General features: G+C 36.5%; 1 protein-coding gene across 7 annotated transcripts in view; it reads left to right on the top strand.

The window, feature by feature from the left end:
* The window catches only part of CSPP1 (centrosome and spindle pole associated protein 1), a gene marked incomplete at both ends in the record, with an annotated part of 131,405 nt that overhangs the window by 71,046 nt on the left and 39,031 nt on the right, over window positions 1–21,328 (top strand). For 5 of the 7 annotated variants that reach the window (XM_080693860.1, XM_080693858.1, XM_080693857.1 and 2 more), the window contains 2 exons: window positions 12,453–12,605; window positions 16,722–16,834. In XM_080693860.1, the coding sequence (XP_080549986.1) occupies window positions 12,453–12,605; window positions 16,722–16,834 (266 nt within the window). The remainder of the gene's footprint in view (window positions 1–12,452; window positions 12,606–16,721; window positions 16,835–21,328) is intronic. The other 2 variants (XM_080693861.1, XM_080693859.1) reach the window with 1 other exon arrangement.

Genomic DNA, 21,328 nt, shown 5'->3' with positions numbered 1-21,328 from the left:
CTGACTAGTTTGTAGCTAAGCATAATAAAAGTAGAGAGAATGTATTTTTGGAAGTTATTTAATTAGAAATGCAAAGTAAAGTACAATAGAAAAGTATTAAAATGTAAAAATATAGATTTTGTTGTTTTTTAGGCATTACATGTTTCTATAGGGATAGGTGAGTGATAAACTGAGAAGATTGATAGCTATTGAATTATTAGAATTCTTATGTGTTGTATTTTTTATTCTTTGTTAAATTTTTACAGATATATTTGAGACCCATTTAATATAAGTTTATTTCCCCCTTTTCTATCTTCACTTTATGAATACTTTGCTCACAGTTTGGAAATTCCTGTCACTTTTTAAAAATCTTTATGGATTAGATGATTTTAGATGAGTAAACATTTCTTATTATAATAGTTTAGTGCTTATAATTACAGCATTCAGGAGTCTGAGACCAGAGGATCGAGGTTTGCAGAAAGCCCGAGCTACTTAGTGAGGCCCTCTGCAACTCGGTGAGACCCTGTTTCAAAATAAAAAGAATAAAAAAGTAGGGCAGGGGGTGTAGCTCGGACATCAAATTCCCCTGGGTTCCATCCCCAGACCTGCAGGAAAAAAATAAAAAAAAAGAAATGAATGAAATTGAAATAGAAATTTCATTCTTTAAAGTGTGACCATTTTTTTAGTACTGAGTATAGAACCCAGGGGCAGTCTACCTCTGAGTTATACCCTCAGCCCAATTTTTTATTCTTTATTTTGAAACAGAGTCTCACTGAGTTGCAAAGGGCCTTACTAAGTAGCTGAGGCTGTCCCCAAATTGCGATCCTCCTGTCTCAGCCTCCCAAATGCTGAGATTACAAGTGTGCGCCACCACACCTGGCTCTTAACCAATTTTGAAAGAAGCCCAAAAGCATCTTACAGTTCAAATTGACTAATAGCGTGATCAAACATTTCTTTGTATATCCTTAATTATTTGTACGTATTGTATTTACCCTAGTTCAAATTATGTTCATTTTTATGTTTTTTTTGGGGATAAAATTTATATTCAGTAAAATTATTTAGCCTTTTAAAGTTTTCTTTTTCTTTTGCTTTTGTGGTACTGGAAATTGAACTCAGAGACATTCTACTACCTCTGAGCTACACCCTCAGCCCTAGTTTTATTCTTTATTTTGAAACATGGTCTCACTAGGTGCAGATGGCCTCACTAAGTAGTTGAGGCTGGCCGCAAACCTGTGATCTCCTATCTCAGCCTTCCAAGTACTGGGATTACAAACATGCGCCACCACACATACCTGTCTCTTTAAAGTTTAGTGAATTTTGACAACTGGTTCTAATTACAGCCACCACAATCAAGATGCAGAATGTTTCCAGCACTGCAGAAATTCCCTTTACAGTCAGTCTTTTTTTTTTTTTTTTGGTGGTACTGGGGTTCCCGGAAGCCCTTCTACCTTCGGGCTACACTCCCAGACCTATTTTTACATTTTTTAATTTGGAAACAGGGTCTCCTAAGCCAGGGCGCGCGGCTGGCTTCGAACCTGCGCGATCCTCCTGTCTCTGCCTCCCAAGCGCGGGGATTACAAGCGTGCGCCACCACGCCCGGCTACAGTCAGTCTTCTTATCCAACCATGTGCCACTGCCGTCTGTGATCTTCTTTCTGGCACAGTAGTGTTGCCTTTTGATTCGGACACATTCTTTAGCATTTTTCATGTAGCACAGTGTTTGTATTAGTCATGCATGTTGTTGCACTGGTTATTTCTTCTTATTTGATAATGTTGCCTTGTTTGGTGGTACCGTAATTGTTTATTCTTCTACTAGTTGATGGACATTTGGGTTGTTTGCACTTTAAGGCTTTATGTATAAAAATGTTATAAACTTTAAAAAATAGACCTCTATGTAAATGTGAGTTTCCATTTCTTTTAGGCAAGTGCTTGGAATGGTCTTTCTAGGTTGTATAGTAGATGTGTTTAACTTTGTTAGAAATTGCCAGACCATTTTCTAAGATTGGTGGTGCCTTTTTTCATTCTTTCCAGAAAAGTTGAAATTTTCAGTTACTCTGAATCCTTGTCAGTATTTAAATTTATGCATCTTTAAAATTATTGCCATTCTATTAAGAGTGTAGAGATATCTCAATTCTTTAATCCCCCCTCTTTTTCTCGTACTAGGGATTGAGCCCAGGGACATTTTACCACTGAACTATACCCCAACCCTTTTTTACTTTTTCTCAAGTATTGGTATTATAGGCATGTACCACCATGCCCTATTAATAGAAAAATACTTTTTTTTTTGGTGGTACTGGGGTTGGAACTCAGGGGCCTTCTCCATGCTATACTCCCAGACCTATTTTATATTTTTATTTGGAAACAGAGTCTCTTAAGCCAGCAAGGCTGGCTTCGAACCTGTGCACGATCCTCCTGTCTCCACCTCCCAAGCGCGGGGATTACAAGCGTGCACCACTACGCCCGGCTGAAAAATAATTTTTAAGATTTATGGAAGAGTTATAAGGATAATATAAATAATACTTTTCACCCATTTTTCTCTAATGCTAATTATATATTTATGGCACAGTAATCAAAATTAGAAATTAACATTAGTAATGAAATTATAGATTTTATTTGGATTTTACTAATTTTTCCCGTAATATCCTCATTATTTTGTGTGCTTTAGTCCAGCATTTTGTGTAGTTTTCAGTTGTTATACTTTCTTTAGTCTTGCAGTCTGACAGTTCTATTCTGTTTGTCTTTCTAATCTACCTGTATGTGTATATATAACAGCATTCTTGAGAGTCAGTTCTTATACCTTTGTAAATTATATTTTACAAAAAAATTTGATTTACAATCAAATTTACAAAGGTAAAGTGTAAATCAGTAGTTTTCAGTATATTCAGAATTATAATATAACTACACAGTCAATTTTAGAATAATTTCCACATTGAATTGATCTCTGTTACCTGTATCAAAAATGAGTTGACCAGGCTGGGCATGGTAGTGCATGTCTGTAATCCCAGTAATTGGGAGGCTGAGACAGGTGGATCACAGATTTGAGGCCAGCCTCAGTAACTTCGTGACTACTTCAACAATTTAGTGAGACCCTGTTTCAAAATTTAAAAAATGAAATAGGGCTGGGAATGTGGCTTTAGAGCTAGAATGCCCCTGCGTTAAATTCCCAGTACCCTACCACCCCTCTCCCCCCCAAAAAATCAATTGACTATTGTTCTGGTCAGTATTCTTACAGCTATAATCTAGAATATTGACCACAAAATCTAGAGGAAAGAAGATTCATTTTCTTACAGTTTTAGTTTCAGTCCAGTGGTGCTGGGAACCTCGGATCTCAGGGCATGATGGTGGGAAGTGGAGAGCACATGATCTGTGTTCTTTACATCATGGAGGCCAGAAACAAAAGATGGATGAGGGGAAGAGGAACCATATATAATCCCCAAAGCAGCACCCCCTGGACCCACCTTTTCCAGCCACATACCACTGGCCTGGGCTTTATCCACTGCTGGGATCATAACCTTATAGACTCAATTATATCAACTCCAAATATCAACTTATGAGTTCTTCAAGGGGCCATTTTATATCTAACTGTAAACAACCATACTTTACTATTAATTGGTCATCATTAACCAAATATCATGCAATATTTTTTTTGGATTACATCAACTCTAAAGATAATTTGGGACAGCCAACATATTTTTTTTTTTTTTTTTTTTCTGTGCAGGTCTGGGGATGGAACATGGGGTATTTGACCTCCGAGCTACACCCCCTGTCCTATTTTTTTTTTTAAATTCTTTATTTGAAACAGGGTCTCACTGAGTTGCAAAGGGCCTCACTAAGTAGCTGAGGTTGTCCGTGAACCATGATCCTCCAGTCTCAGCCTCCCGAATGCTGGGATTACAAGCGTGTGCCACCCCACCTTGCTGACAGCCAACATCTTTATGCTACATTTCTTGATTTATGTGTGTGGAGTATCTATCCATTCATTGCTTCTAGTTGATTTTTAAGCAATATTTTGTAGTTTTCAGCATTAGATCTTATACATATTTTAATTGTATTCTTAAGTATTTCATGTGTTATGATGCTAGCTTAGATGATATATTAAAAGTGTCAGTATCCATTTGTTGTTGATATATAGAAATAGATTATTTTTACATATTGTTTTTGTATTGTGTGTCCTTCTAAAATCACTTTTATCAGTGTTTTTTGTATTTTTTTGCTATTCTATAGAGAATAGTGTTATCTGCAAACGAAACATATTCTTATTTCCCACCTTTTACTTATTTTACTTGTCTTTTGTACTAGTTTGGAACTCCAGTACAATGTTTTGAAACTATGAGTAGACATCCTTGTCTTGATCCTGATTGTAGGTGGCAAGCATTCAGTCTTAAACCATTAAGGTAGCTGTCAACTTTTTGTAGATAATTTTTGTGTGTGTGTGTGATGCTGGGGATTGAACCCAGGGACATTCTACCTCTGAGCTACACCCCCAGACCAAATTTTTATTCTTCATTTTGAAACAGGTTCTCACTAAGTTGTGGAGGCCTCACTAAGTAGCAGAGGCCTCACTAAGTAGCTAAGCCTGGCAGTGAACCTGTATCCTCCTGTCTCAGCCTCCCAAGTATTGGGATTACAAGCGTGTGCCACCACACCCATCTTGTAGATTTTTTTTAAGTCATGTTGTTCAGTTTTATTTTTAGTATGGTAAGAGATTTCTTTATAAATGTATATTAAATTTACTCGGTTGCTTTTCTGCATCTGTTGATAAATTGTCTTTTTTTTTTTTTTGAACCTTCTCATATATGGTAAAGCTATGTTGTCCTTGCTATTCTCTTACCTAGCTACATTGATTGATTTTTTGATGTTCAACTAATCTTGTATTTCTTGGGTAAATAGTTGATCATGCTATATTGTCTTTTTTACATTGTTTGGAACTATTTTTGGCTAACATTCTTTAGGGATTTTTGCATCTAAGCTTTTTTTTTTTTTTTTTATTGGCGCACTGTATTCATACATCATAGTAGGATACATACTTTTGTAGACATACATGCACACTTTTCCCAGTCAGCCCCCACCCAATCCCCACCCCATTCTCTCCCTATCCCTCCCTCCCATGCTTGGCTTAGTAGTTGACATCTAGTATTATGGCAGTTTATCTAAAATTAAAAATGATAATCTCACATAACAGTTTCATTTGTCTGATACCAAGCTTTTGATGACTTAAAGATAACATTTCAATATTTCTTTTTGCTTTCTTTCTTACCAGAGAATATTTTTTTCTATTTTTTAGGTGAAACTATCATATATTTATATATTTATTTTTCAGAAAAAAATCTATCCTAATATGGAATATGGAGTCTAGGTACCCAAAACGATCTTGAAAAAGAACAAAGCTAGAAGATATATATTTTCTGATTTCAAACCATATAAAGCTACAATAATTGAAACAGTGTAGTACTATTCTAAAGGCAGATATATAAACCATTGGAGTTAAATAAAAGTCTAGAGCTAAATTCTTCCCTATATTGTCAAGTTATTTTTGACAAGGTTTCCATGAACATTTGGTGGTGGAAATGATAATCTTTTAACTAAATATTGTTAAAAAATAATAATTACATGGAAAAGAATAAAATTGGACCCTTACCTAATCCCATATACAAATATTAACTCAAAATAGATAATAGACCTAAATACAAATCTTAAGACTATAAACTTTTAGGAGAAAATCTGGGTCATAAAACCTCACAACATTGAAATTGGCAGTGATTTCTTGGTTATGATTTCAATGACACAGGCAACAGAGGAGTATACAGACTCCCTAAAAAATAAAAAAAAAATTGGAATTTTTGTATATCCAAAGACAATGTAAACAGAGTTAACAGTTACTAATAGAATGGGATAAAATATTTCCAATTGCTATATCTGAAGTTATATTAATATTCCAACTAGAAATCCTAAAAATTAACAACAATAAAGGCAAACAATACCATTTAGAGATAGGTAAAAGACTAACATAAATAATGAATCTCCACAGATAACCAATCTTAATTGTCTGTTGGATGGAAACTCTTGTTTCTCTGGTTCTGGTGTGTGTTACCTATTTCTTCTTTGTAGTTAATCTCTTTGAGTATTTTCTCTAGTGCTGGTTTTGAAGACATAAATTCCTTCAGTTTCTGTTTGTCATGGAAGCTTCTTATTTCTCCATCTAATTTGATAGAAAGTTTTGCTGGGTAGGAAATTTTTGGCTGGAAGTTGTTTTCTTTCAGAGTTTGGAATATGTTACTCCAAGCCCTTCTGGCTCTCATAACTTGGTTTGGGAAGTCTGGAGTGATTCTAATTGGTTTGCCTCTGAATGTCACTTGGCCCTTTGCTTTTGTTGCCTTTAAGATTCTCTGCTTGGCTTCCACATTGGTCATTTTGACAGTTATGTGGTGTGGGGATCCTCTTCTCCGATCCTGTCTAAAGGGAGTTCTATAAGTTTCCTGGACCTGTGTATCAACCTCTTGCTCTATGTTTGGAAAATTTTCTGCTATTACTTCCTTGAAGAGATTGTTGATCCCTTTGGTTTCACTTTCTTTTCCCTCCTCTATTCCAATTATTCTTAGGTTAGCTCTCTTAAAATGGGCCAATATTTCTTCAATATCAGATTCCTGCTGTCGGATATTTTTTTCTAGATTAGAAACTATGAGTTCATTTTTGGATTGCTCATCTTCTAAGAGCGAGATTCTGTTCTCCATGTGTTCTAATCAGTTGCTTGTGCTTTGAATTGAGGCCTTTACTTCATTAATTACATCCTTTATCTCTTTTTGGCTCTCTCTGAGTTCTTTTCGAAGCACCTCTATTATTTCTACAGTTATTTTCCTGATTTGATCTTCTAGAAATCTCTGATTTTCTGTTTTATCGGGTTCTGATGTTGTGGGGTTGTGGGCATTAATTGCTCCAGTATTATTCCTCTTTCCCATGATTTCGGAAGTTTGTGCCTTCTCTGGGTTCTTCCCTTGGGTCACTATGACTTCCCTTAAGGTGTTCTGGATCTCGAGTCAGTAGTATCTCGGACCCCACTACTCCTTTACTGGGTTTTATCACAGAGTCTCTGACCCAGAGAGTCGATAGAGGCTGCTTTAGACTGTGGGGGTTGCCAGGTTGCACGTTCTCCTATGGTGTGATATCTCTGCCACCACCCCTCCCCCACTGGGTCAAGTCCCAGGGAGTACAGTACTGGGATTTCTCCTCTGTGGCCCGCAATTTGACTCACTGTTCTTGAGTACGCAGATGTGGCTGTACTGGCCTCGCTGAATTCGCTGCTGCTGCCGCCGGTGACAATATGGCGCCGCTGCTACGCCCTCGGCTATGGGGCTGGCGTTTTTCTTCTTGATTTTGATTTCTACTCTGAATCCCTGCAGCGTGTGCTGAGCTCGGCCACTGGGAGCTTTAGATGCTCTCTGCGCGGAGAAATCCCGCCTGGCTGTTCCGCAGTGGCTCACCTCGGCTTGCTGTAGCCGTCCCGTGAATTCGCCGGTGCCTCTGGCAGTATGGCGCTGCTGCCGCGTCTGCCGCGTCCTCCGGCGCGAGGCCGGTTATCTCCTCTGTGGCTCTGTTCTCAGTCCGCTTTCTCTCTGGAGCCTGGTGATTTTTTGTTTCACTGGTGATGGTGTTTTCTGGCTATGAAAGGCGCTGATTTTGTGGTAATGGAAATTTGTTGTTAGTGGGGCTCTTAAGCCCCGCTTTTCTCGGTCGCCATCTTCCCGGAAGTCCCCGCATCTAAGCTTTTAAAATACTTGTTTTTATTTATATTAATGTTGTTTTTTTGATGTAAGTGTAATGCTGGCCTCATAATATGAGTTGAGAAATATTTCTTCTTTTGTGAGCAAAACATACCAGAAGGTATCTTAGGTGAGGATTGGTCTTTGGGGGAAGATTCTAAATTTTAAATTCAGTTTATTTAGTAGATAGATACTCTGTTTAGTCTTGTTTGAGCTTTGGTGGTTCAAGTCATTCAATAAACATCCATTTCATATAACTTTTTGAATTTTTGAACATGCAATTATCCATTACATTTATTTTTTAAATGTCTGTAGGTCCTATAGTAATGCACCTTATTCATTTTTGATATTTGTAATTTGTATATTCTCTTTTCACTCTGACTGGGGGTTTATCAATTTTATTGATCTTTGCAGAGAACCTGCTTTGGTTTTGATTGTTCTTTCTCTGCTATTATTTTTCTGTTTCATTGATTTCTGTTCTTTATTTTCTTTCTTTCTTTATTTTGCCTTATGCTTACTTTTGCCAATTTTGTGATGTGTCAGCTTAGATTGTGAGTTGAGACCTTTTTATTATTAATATTATTTTTATTGGTGCAATGTAATAATCTTAATGGGGTACAAGATGGTAGAGTCATACATGCACATACCGCTTACTTAGCTCTTTCCTTGTTCCCACCCAATTCCCTTCCCCCCTCTCCTTCCTTATTTATTTTCTATATATTTCACTATGCTATAATTTTGTCTCATTTCTTTAGCTGTAGCTCAAAAATTGTGGTATGTTGTGTTTGTTTTCATTCAATTCAAGTTTTTGTTATTGTTGTTTTATAATCCTCAATAATGTTAGCAAGTTTATGTTAAATGATTTTTATCTAACATAAAGTTCCTTGTTTGCATTTGGCAAATTATGCTTTTGATCAAAATACCTTACTTAAAATTTTTTTAGCCGATTGATTAACCTTTTATTTTACCAATCACAGAAATAGGGACAGGGAGTGACCAATTGACTGACAAATCCTCTTTTTCCAATAAAAATCAGTATGGATTTGTCTTGATTGATAAATCTGATGGTCTTAAATCTTAGTAATTATGTATTATGATTAAATTGGCTTTCTACTTAAATGTGTGTTCGATCTATAGTTGAGAGGTCCACATGTAATCAAAACAAAAATTATGTTGTTTTTGAAGTTCATTACAGTGTTTACTTAACTGTGTCTCTTAATATATATCTTGTTTGTGTAGGTGACTATCAAAATGAGATTGCAGCCGGGCATGGTGGCGCACGCTTGTAATCCCTGTGTTTAGGAGGCGGAGACAGGAGGATTGCGCAGGTTTGAAGCCAGACGCGCTGGCTTAAGAGATCCTGTTTCCAAAAATAAAAAAGTATAAAATAGGTCTGGGAGTGTAGCCCAGAAGTAGAAGGGCTTCCAGGAACCCCAGTACTACCAAAAAAAAAAAAAAAAGAGATTGCATTCTTTAAGGATTCACTCATTTTGTAGCAGAGGTCCTGGAGGGAGTGAACTTGACATACTGCAGTCTAATAACAGAAAATAGTATAGAATACTATTATTTAGTGTAGCCTTGTTTATATAGGCCAGTTTTATGCTATTTTAATGAATTGGAGGATAGTGACATGGCTATTCTCATTTGAGTTATTTATTTATTTATTTATTTATTTATTTATTTATTTATTTTTGTGGTACTCGGGATGGAACCCAGGGGCATTCTACTTCCAAGTTACACCCTAGCCCTGTATTTTGTTCTGTATTTTGAAACAGGGTCTCACTGAGTTGCAAAGGACCTCACTAAGTAGTAACTGAGGCTGAAGGTGAACTGCAATTCTCCTGTCTCAGCCTCCCAAATATGGGATTAAAAATGCCACCATGCCTGGCTTTGTTTCATCTTTTGACCTCTCAGGGACGACAGGTTCATGACCTTGAGCTTCCCCTTGTCTTTCTGTTTTTATTTTCCTCCCATATTCCAGTAAATCTCACAATTTGGTGATGATTTTGGGAACACATACCTGCTTTGCCAATCCTTGGCACTTTGATTTTCTGTCAGTCAGCTTTTTTTTCTGTTCTCATCTAGCCTCTTCTCTCTTGCATTTAGATTTTTCCATTCATTTCTTCCATTCTATCTTTGAAAATGCTTAGGTCTCTCTCTCTCTTTTTTTTTTTTTGGCGGTACTGGGGTTCCTGGAAACCCTTCTACCTCTAGGCTACACTCCCAGACCTGTTTTATGGTTTTTTATTTGGAAACAGGGTCTCTGTTTCCAGAGAACCTGCGTGATCCTCCTGTCTCTGCCTCCCGAGTGCGGGGATTACAAGTGTGTGCCACGCCCAGCTAGGTCTCATATTTTTTTTAAAACAAACAAACAAACAAACAAACAGACAAACACTCTGCTCTTCATTTTTTTCCTTACCATATAAAACATGTTCAAAAAGTTTGCTGTTGCCACTTCTTACCACCTTCTTATTGCTTGAGCATATATAATATCACTTCTACTTTCCACCCCTTTTATTTGTGTGTGGCACTGGGGATTGAACCCAGAGGCATTTTATCTTCTGAGCTTCACCCCACCCTAATTTTATTTCTTATTTGGAAACAGTGTTTTGCTAGGTTGCTGGGTCTTATTACTTGCTGAGGGTATCCTTGAATCTGCAAGTCTCCTGTCTCAGCCTCCCAAGTATAGGGATTACAGGCGTGCACTACCATGCTCAGCTTCCACCATTTTTTTTTTCCAGTACTGGGGATGGAACCCAGGGCATTCTACCTCCAAGCTACATCTCCAGCCCTTTTTAAAAAAAATTATTTATTTATTTATTTTTTGGTGGTACTGGGGTTCCTGGAAGCCCTTCTACTTCTGGGTTACACTCCCAGACCTATTTTATATTTTTATTTGGAAACAGGGTCTCTTAAGCCAGCACGGCTGGCTTCAAACCTGCGCGATCCTCCTGTCTCCGCCTCCCAAGCGCGGGGATTAGCTATTCTTTATTTTGAAACAGGGTCTCACTAAGTTGCAAAGGACCTCACTAAGTAGTAGCTGAGGCTCTTCGCAAACAGCGATCCTCCTGCCTCAAGCCTTTCAATGCTGGGATTTACAGGCATGCGCCACTATGCCTGGCTTTTCCACCCCTTTCTTGATGTTATATTTTTAAAAATAATTGTTTTTATTTCAGTTTAATAGTTTTTAATTAGATCATATCCTCTTTGAGCTGGGCTAACAGTTACTTTCTTCCTTCAATTCCTGTTTTGCTTCAATTACCATTATTGGTGTGTATCATGAACAAGCTTAGACTCTTCCCTGTCTGACTAACCTCATGTGTTCCTTAATAGATATATTCATCCCACCATCCATTCTTCCTTACCTCATTTTTTCTACTCCCCTGTTGCCTTGAGCCTTCTTTACAGGTAATTCTTTTTTCTGCCTCTGATCACTTTTAAAACTTTTTCCAGTCTGTCTTTGCATCTCTGTACCTATTGTTTGGTGGGTTATTTTTTTAAATTTATTTTTAATTTTTTTTTGGTGGTACTGGGGTTCATAGAAACCCTTATATGCCTGGGCTACACTCCCAGACCTAATATATATATATATATATATATATATATATATATATATATATATATATTTTTTTTTTTTTTTTTTTTTTTTTTTTTTTTTTTTTTTTTTTTTAAACAGGCTGGCTCCGAACCAGCGTGATCCTCCTGTCTCTGCCTCCCAAGTGCAGGGATTACAAGTGTGTGCCACCATGCCTGGCTTGGTGGGTTATTTATACCTAACATGTGAAGCAAATTGGTTGTTTGACACATTTCTGGGTGGTCACACTTTTGTTATATGTATTTTAGGTATCTATTGTATAGTAAACTACCCCCAAACTTATTGTTTAAAAATAGTAAACAATTATCTTGCAGTTCTGTGTATCAGACTGTGGGTGGTTTTGCTGGTTGGTTCTGTCTCAGGGTCTTACCTGAGGATGTAGTCCAAGATGGTGGCTGGGGCTGCAGGCAGCTGAAGGCCTGATGAGAACTGGAGACTTATTTCCTATATAGTTCCCTTACATGGTTCAGGTGGCCTCAGTTCTTGTCATATGAACCTCTACATAGGGTTCCTGCAGTGTCGATATGTGGCAATTTACTTTCTTCAGAGTAAGTGATTCATAGATCAAGCAGGGGTGGAAACATCTTTTTTATGGAATAGCTTTAGATGTGATAAACCATAATTTCTGTAATTTCCTAGTCATTAAGAAATGAGTTACAAACTGCATCACACTGAAGGGAAGAAGAACTGAGTTTTATCATTTGAGGGAGAATTGTCAAATAATTTTTTGGTTATATTTTAAAATTTCACTATGTTTGAATATTTTAAGAGAGCTTATGATTTTGGTTAAATTTCACTATAACTTGTTTTGAATTGTTATGGGGTTTTATATTAAATAAATTTTTATTTATGAAATAACATGGCTTTTATGGAATGTCAAAGATCTATGTATCCTTAATTTCTCTACTAATTTTGTGTTTATTTTATAGGTGATTTTTTTTTAAAGTCTTAAAAGTTTTGATAATTTTATTTCTGTTTTCAGGACACCAACATATCATTGATATATTCCCAGCCTTGTCTTATGTTTTTTTCTCTGATTCCCTATTTTAAGAAATATATTAAGCTTACCAGTAATTATAGAAATATGTTTATTGAAATAAATGGCTTATTTTTCCCTCTCAGCTGATTTGAATAGAATGCACAGACAAAATATAGATGCCTACCATAACCCAGATGCAAGAACATATGAAGATAAAAGGGCTGTTGTATCTCTAGACCAAAATTTAGCCACTTCAAATGCTGAGAACCTAGAAGATTCTGCAAATAAAAACTCAGGTTTTTAATCACATTCTATTTTTTTCTTTTTACATTTCTAATGTTGTTCAGTAACATTTCTCTTTTGTTTTCTGACAAAATTCTTGTTGCTATTTTGAGAATTTGGTTAGTTTGAGTCAGGATATTATGTTTAGTTATTTTGGAAAAAGTTGAATAGGGAAAGACTGCTTCTTAATACTATGTCTTCTCAGCTTTGTAACTTACTGTGTACACTTTAGTTGCTGCTAACATTTTTTTTTTTTGCTAGTTGGGGGACGGTTCTTAAACACTTTATGCATATATACAATTTGTTTCTTATACCATGATTGATTTAGTGAGAGGGACTTGGGCGTAGAATAATAAATTGTATAAGAAAATTAAATTTTTTGTTTATTTTAGTGATCACTTACTCTCTCTTGTAAAGTCACAGTGTACAAAAAGTGGAGTAAATAAAAGTTTAATATCTGAGCAGGTTTGAGGCCATCCTTGGCATTTCAGCAAAGCCCTTCTCAATTTAGTGAGATCTTGTTTCAAATAAAAAATAATCTGGGCCTGGTGGCACAGCTTGTAATCCCAGTATTTGGGAAGCTAAGACAGGAGGACTGCAAGTTCTCAGCCAGCCTCAGCTACTTAGTGAAGCTCTTAGCAACTTAGACCCTGTTTCAAAAAACAAACAAACGTATAGGGCTTGGGGTGTTCAGAGGTAGAATGCCCCTTGGTTCCATCCCCAGTTCTGCAGGGGGGGGGGAAAAAGGGTTGGGGAGTATAGCTTAGAGTAGAATGCCCCTGGACTCAATCCCTAGTACTCTACATGCACACCACACAAAAAAGTCTAATATCTGAACACATCTTTCTTAACAAAATATAGTTGATTTACTATTATATAGCATTTTAAAAGTTGAAATTATTCAGTATCTTTTGTTTTGATTTGCCAGGAAAAGTTTATCAAGTACATATGAAAGTGTATTATATGTATAAGAATCAAAGGAAATTTAAACAACATACTATCTTGCACTATATTTTGGTGCCTATAAAAGGAATCATTTATTTATTGTAAAATTATGCTTTTGTACTTTCACAGGTGTGTGTGTGTGTATGTGTGTGTGTGTGTGTGTGTGTGTGTGTGTGTGTGTGTGTGTGTGTTTTACTGGGGATGGAACAACCCAGGGGAATTCTACCTCCAAGCTATACCCCCAACCCTATTTTTTATTCTTTATTTTGAAACGGGGTCTCACTGAGTTGCAGAGGGCCTCACTAAGTAGCTGATGCTTTCCATGCACTCTGATCCTCCTGAATACTGGGATTACAAGCATGAGCTACCATGCCCTGACTTTACAGAAGTTTTGACAGTAGACTAGCGAAGAGTTTTTTTTTATTAGGAAATTCATTTAATATATTCATGACTAATGATGACTTTCTTTTAATTTTTTTATATTCTGTGATTTTGTATTGCATTACAGTTAGGTTAAAGGGGAGTAGGGATTAGAGTTACAAGTCCATGATGGTGCCGCTAATCTCTACACCTCTGGAGAAGGGCTGTTTGCTTTTTGTGGGTAGCCTGTTCCATTGTTTGATCTCTAATTATGATAAAATATTTTTTTACTTTACACAATAGATTTTTACCCTTGGCATCCAATTTTGATATTTGGAACACAACAATTATAACTTTTAATTTTAAGGAAATTATTAATTTTGTTCTCTTGTTCTGTAATAATTCAATGTGTAGAACAGTAGGAACATCAAAACACTTTTTTATATTCATGCTGATCGAATTTTGGCTTATTTCTGATTATTATTTTTTTTCTCTTCTTCATTTGCTTCTGCTTTTAGTACCTGTTTTGAGATCTCAGTGCTCTGGATTTCTTCTCTACCTTTTCTTTCATACCCAGGGTTTGTAGTTTTATCTCAGCCTAGAACTTACTTTTTTAGATAATAGCATTTTTAGGCATCTGGCTCTGTTCATCAAGGAAAAACAATGCAAAGTCAACAGTTTCCATGACTTCTTCCCAAGAGCATAAGTCTGATGATTGAATATACACAGCAAGATTTGTTGTCTATAGCTTTTCTATTCTACCACCAGGTTTTGTGCTGGTGGTCTTGCCAGGGATGCTCTATTTTAAAAAATCATAAAATGTGTAAAATTTTCCTTTTTGAGTAGAAATTCATCCCCTAAAGCAGACTTAATTTCCCTGAGAATTAGCCTAACCTTTCTTTCTTTTTTTTTTTTTTTTTTTTTTTTTTGCGGGTCTGGGGATGGAACCCAGTGGCATTTGACCTCCAAGCTACAACCCCTGCCCTATTTTTAATTCTTTATATTGAAACCAGGTCTCACTGAGTTGCAGAGAGCCTCACTAAGGAGCTGAGGCTGTCCGCGAACCGTGAGCCTCTGGTCTTAGCCTCCTGAATGCTGGGATTACAAGCATGCGCCAGCACACCCGTCTTAGCCTAAACTTTCTAAGTGCAAAAATCTATCCAAAGCCACCTAATTTGTTCTGTGCTATATATATTTGTATATGTGGTTTTGTGTGTGTGTATTTGTGTGGGCACACATACATAACATATACATATGTGCCACTTAAGATTTTTTCAAGGCCTTAGGAACTCAGGTATATCCATACCTGAATATTGAATGTTCTAATGGATGCTTAAGATTCTTTATCCTCTAGTGTTTTATCTTCACTAGGCCGTTTTTTTTTTTTTTTTTTTTTTGGTTCTGGGGATGGAACCCAGGGGCATTCAACCTCTGAGCTACACCTCCTGCCCTATTTTTTATTCTTTATTTTGAAACTGGGTCTCACTGAGTTGCAAAGAGCTTCATTAAGTAGCTGAGGCTGTCCGCGAACCGCGATCCTCTGGTCTCAGCTTCCCACATGCTGGGATTACAAGTGTGCGCCACCACGCCCAGCTCGATACAATTATTTTTTAATTTATGGTTCTTAGATGATCTTCTGTTCCTGAAGTCCATTATAATGTGGCTTAAATTTATTTTTTGGCTAACTGTGATGCCTAGATAACTTTTTCCTTTATATAAGGAAAATGTTTCTATAAAGAATATAAAGTTTAATTTTAAAGTTTATTTCTAAAAGCACTTATTTTGTTTGTTCAATACTTTTTCCTTAATTGCCCCAAAGGTCTTAGAATGTGAGTAATCATCAAGGTGAAAGGGATCACTCAATTTTGTTTTGCTAATCAGCATTTCCATCACTGCATAAAATTGAACCTTCAAGGTCTATGTTTAGTTTGGTTTTATTAGGAATATTTCTAGTGAGAAAAAGCATTTATGCTGTTTAAGTCTTGATTTTGCTTTCTGCTGATCTCTTCAAATAAGTATTAATACATTTAAATACAAAAGGATAATCGGTCTGAATGACAGCTAAACTGCAAAGGAATCTGCCCACAGAGCATGGCAAAAGTTAGAGAAATACATGCTTCGAATCGATGGTAGTAAAAATGAGCCAGTAACCCAAAAATAATATGTAAAGTTGCTGAGAGCCTCACTAAGTAGCTGAGGCTGGCTTCGAACCTGCGCGATCCTTCTGTCTCAGCCTCCCAAGTGTGGGGATTACAAACGTGCGCCACCACGCCCAGCTAATTTAATACTTTAAAAAATAAAAACCATTAAGATGACTAAGATTCATTTTAATTTTTTAAAAATATTTTTATAGCCAACTTTTCAATATTTAAATTATGGAATAATTTTTGAATTAGCTATTTTTAAAAACAATTTTAGAAAGTTTTAAATAATGTCTGTGGAATACATTTTATATGTAATTAATAACTTCTGAAGAGTATTCATATACACAGGAATTTAAAGATGTAATTTTTTGTCTTTATAAATTCTACCTTTGCTATGATGAGAGTTATTTAGACTATTAGTTTTTATATTCCTCTAGTACCTTGTAACTATTATAAATTTCATATGATTTTCAACTACTAAAAAAATTTTAGTCTTACCATTTTTTTTCTCTTGCTACTTTTCATTTGCTGTTTAGCTTCTAATCTCAGCTTGCTTCTTTGGATTTTAATATCTGGACTTCTCTAGGACAGTTTTTCAAAATATGGGTTTATTAGCAAGCTCTTCATTCTATAACTTTTATATTTTCTAATGGTGTGTTTTTGCAAAATGTCTTTTTAAAGGTCACATGCAAGCACAAAGCTCTCCTTTTGCTCGGGGAAATATATTCAGTGAGCCTCCAACTGATCTTCAGATTAAACAGCAAGAATTATACAAGAATTTTCTTCGTTTTCAGGTGAAAGCCTTATTTGATCATAGTTTCAGAGTTTTATAAGAATTCTAATAAAGTAAACTTGCAGGATTTTTATCCACAGATTGAATTCTAAAATGCCATGCTGTTACCTAAAATCTTACCTAATTTATATCAGATGTAGGTAGTACTAAAATTATGCTGTAATTTCAGTTATATCTGAAAAAAGGAAAAGCGATATCTTGGGTATAGTAGTTGAATTAACTTTTCTAAACTTTATTAGATCTTTAATTGTTAAAATGAAGAATGCTTAGATTTCTCAAATACACTGAAATATTCACCCATTGGAAATAGAATAAATCTTTCTATATGTTTATGGATTAGTAGAAAATTAAGTTTTTCCCCCTAGTGATTTGATATCTTGACAGTTAGTACAGATTGTAAATAAATATAAATCAGATGTAAGAAAATCACATTTTGCAATTATATACCCTATTTTCTATATAGGTAAATAGAATTTGAAATAGAAGAAATGTTCAAACTTCCCATTGTACTACATTAAGCATTCAATATATATATATATATATATATATATATATATATATATATATATTTTAGGGGAGTAAAAGGTTTATTGGAAGCAGCAGGGAATAGAGAAAAGTGGCCGAACACCCCTTAAGGGGCTATCGGAACTCTGGAGTCCAGCAGATGCCCTCACAACAATACTTGAGGGTAGCCCAAGCCGAATCCCTCCAGTTGCAAGCTGCTTTCTCCCAGAGTCCACGCGATCTGCCAGAAAGGAAGTGTAGGTCACCCCTAGGGACCCTGGTTGGCCTTGATGTCCAGTGGAGGCCTTCAGGTCACTACCCGAGTGTAGCCCGGGCCACGTGCCGTCAGTTGCACTCCACCTTCTCCCAAGGCTAATGTGACCTGCGCAAGAGAAAAGCTCCCCAAAGGGGAGGGGTTCCCAGAGTAGGTAAAACCGTCCTGGTGACTGCACTAGGGGTTTATATATGTCTGCATGTCCTCTGTTGGTTGGAGTTTGGGATTCTGGGAAGCAGCTCAGAATTTACATAGGGTATTTGCATGTCCTTTGAAGAGCCTCCTTTCAGTAGGAGTGTCAGACTTGCTCCAGTGATGTCTCCTGGGTTTGTTGATTAGTAAACAGATGGTTTTATGAAGCTTTGGTCCTTCTTATCTCTGAACCTTGGAAGAGCTGATGCCCCAGGATGCCCCCTTGTAGCAGGAAGTCGCTAAGAACAGTTGTTGCCCTAAGAGACCCTGTTTCCAAATAAAAAGTATAAAAAAATAAAAAATAAAATAAAAGTATAAAATAAGGCCAGTGTGGTGTCGCATGCCTGTAATCCCCGCGCTTGGGAGGCTAAGACGGGAGGATTGCACAGGTTTGAAGCCAGCCTCAGCTACTTAGTGAGGCTCTCAGCAACTTAGTGAGACCCTGTTTCCAAATAAAATATAAAATAGGTCTGGGAGTATAGCCTGGAGGTAGAAAGCCCCTGGGTTCTACCCCCAGTACCACCAAAGGGAAAAGAAAAAAGAATAGAGCCCTAGATGAAGGAGATACTTGTCCACAGAGACTCACAAGTTTCTTCTTTCATTATAGCACTCTCCCCACACCTACTCTTATATCAGATTAACCCTATGGTCTGGTTAGTCTTCCATTTATATGACTTTTCAGAGCTATTTTATTTATTTTTAAGGTTTTTAATTTTTGTGGTATTTATGGATTAAAGCCAGGACCTTGTACATGCTAGACAAGAGCTCTACCACAGAACAATATTCCTATCCCTTTTCAGTTTGTTTTGAGATAGAGTCTTGCTGTATTGCCCAGTCTGGACTTAAACCTGTGATCTTCCTGCCTTAGCCATCCCAGTAGCTTGGATTACAGGCATGTACAAACTACCATGCCTGGCCACAGCTATTTTTTTTTTAAACTCAAAACCTGCTAGTAGCTTTTCTTTCTCTAAAGAAAATTTCTAGACCCTTTAGCCTAATGTTTAAGGCTATTCAATCTAATCCCAATCTCTTAAACAGATTCCTTTTAAATAGGTTACACTCAAACATGTTACCTTCTTTCCAATCCTAATTATTTTAGACTCTTAAATATAGCAGTGCCGTATCAAATGTTGTCTTCAAGGATTCTTGATCTGGCCTTACTATTTAGGATGTATTGATGGAGGATTGGAAAGACTAGAAGTAGGATTATTTTACTAGAGCAGTGACAGTAAATGGATGGAAGGGCATTTCTTTTTTTTTTTTTTTTTGGTACTGGGGTTCCTGGAAGCCCTTCTACCTCCGGGCTACACTCCCAGACCCATTTTTAAATAGTTTTTATTTGGAAACAGGGTCTCTTAAGCCACCAAGACTGGCTCCAAACCAGCGTGATCCTCCTGTCTCTGCCTCCCAAGGATTACAAGCCTGTGCCACCACGCCTGGCGTTGATGGAAGGGCATTTCTAGAAAATAACAGAAAAGCCGGGCATGGTGGCGCATACTTGTAATTCCCGTGCTTGGGAGGCTGAGATAGGAGGATTACACAGGTTTGAAGCCAGCCTCAGCTACCTAGGCTCTCGGCAACTTAGTGAGACCCTATTTCCAAATAAAATATAAAATAGGTCTGGGAGTAAGTATAGCTCCATGGTAGAAAGCCTCTGGGTTCTACCCCCAGTACCATACACACACACACACACACACACACACACACACACTCAACAGAAAGGATTTTGAATGTGAGAGAATAGTATCAGAGGTCCCAAGAGTACTGGCCACTCAAATCAGGTAGTAGCAGGCTGAGGGTATAGAATCACCTCTTGAAGTAAAAGAACCCAGTGATATATTGCTTATATATATATATATGTGTGTGTGTGTGTGTGTGTGTGTGTGTGTGTGTGTGTGTGTATGTATGGATGTATGGATGTATATGTATATATATGTATTATATATAGCATATACTTATATATGCTCTATATTCTATATATGTATATATTCTCTCTATATATTATATACATAGAATATAATATACAGGTCCTGATGACAGCAAATTAAAACTTAAGTTGCTCCACTTTACTTTGCAAGTCATTTATGGTCTAAGATAAAACTTAGGCTTCCCTCCCAGATATCTGCCAGTTGTATAGCTTTTTATTTATAAAATATGTTTACACATCATATCTCATTAAACTTCAAAATTATCTGGGGGAAGGAATCATTATTTGTGTTTTAGGACATACAACTAAAACCGAGACTAGGCTTATCTATGGTGGCAGAGTTATCAGTCTGTGTGGCCAATGTTTAAAGCAAAGTCTCTTGAGTTCAAGTATCATGTGTATATACCACATTTATGTTTATAGGGATTTGCAGGAAATCATTTATTCTGAAAAAACTACCAGTAATCGGGAAAGCTTTGATCATATTAGTTTTGGCTTTCAGTTCTTCCTCCCTGTGAATGTCCAGTGTACCTGTTAATGGATTGCTCTCAAGTGGTGGTTTCCAGATTTTTCATTTAGAGGCCTCTTAAAATATTTCATTTATAGCTGGGCGTGGTGGGGCACGCTTGTAATCGCTGCGCTTGGGAGGCAGAGAGAGGAGAATCGCGCAGGTTCGAAGCCAGCCGCGCTGGCTTAAGAAACCCAGTTTCCAAAAATAAGAAAAAGTATAAAATAGGTCTGGGAGTGTAGCCCAGAGGTAAAAGGGTTTCCAGGATCCCAGTACCACCCCCCCAAAAAAAAAAATTTTTTTTTCACCCCCAAACAAAGTCTAACAGAATTTGAGTTAAATGTAAAATAGCTAAATGGTTTTTATTACTGTTAATATATTGTCAAATAAAAAGTATCCATAAGTATTAATTTTTTTCTTTTTTTTTTGGTGGTACTGGGGTTTGTCTATTTCTTAGCTACAGCACCAGCCCTATTTTATTTTTTATAAAATAAAGTTGTGGAGGGCCTTGCTAAGTTGTTGAGGCTCGTTACAAAACTGTGATCCTCCTGTCTCAGCCTTCTTGTGTGCCACCATGCCTAGTTCCAAAATTTAAGTGTTAAATAAGTGCTTTAAAATATTTAGATTTTACATAAAGATGATAAGGAAAGGTTTAGCTCATAATCTGCAGAAATAATACAGTTAGATCATATTTACACATCGGAAAACTTCATGATTTTAAAATTTTTTAACACTTGTGTTTGTTGTTTTTAGTTTTAGCTTTAAAAAGAAATTTAAATACTTAAATCGATTAAAATTTAATAAAATATTTGTAGCACCTCTTGAACATATAGCACTTTTAGTGTACAGTTTGAAGACCATGGCCTAGAAGTTAGCTTTTCTCTTTCTGTTGAATTGTTTAGTATTCCTGCTGGCGTTTAGCTTTGGATTTATTAGGTATATGATCCTTTAATGGTTTAAAACTGGTATTATTTGATTTTGATGGGGAAGTGATCATATGAGTGTGATTTTTTTCCCCATGAAAGGAAAGAAGGGGAAACTGAGTGTTGAATGTGAAGTTTTGTTGGATCATAAGTGTTTATACTTAAAT

Source organism: Muscardinus avellanarius (assembly GCF_963383645.1).
Source record: "Muscardinus avellanarius genome assembly, chromosome: 4".
In the NCBI taxonomy this organism is placed as follows: Eukaryota; Metazoa; Chordata; class Mammalia; order Rodentia; family Gliridae; genus Muscardinus; species Muscardinus avellanarius.
Note: the sequence above shows the minus strand (reverse complement) of the source record. Positions and strands in the feature narration are given on the sequence as shown.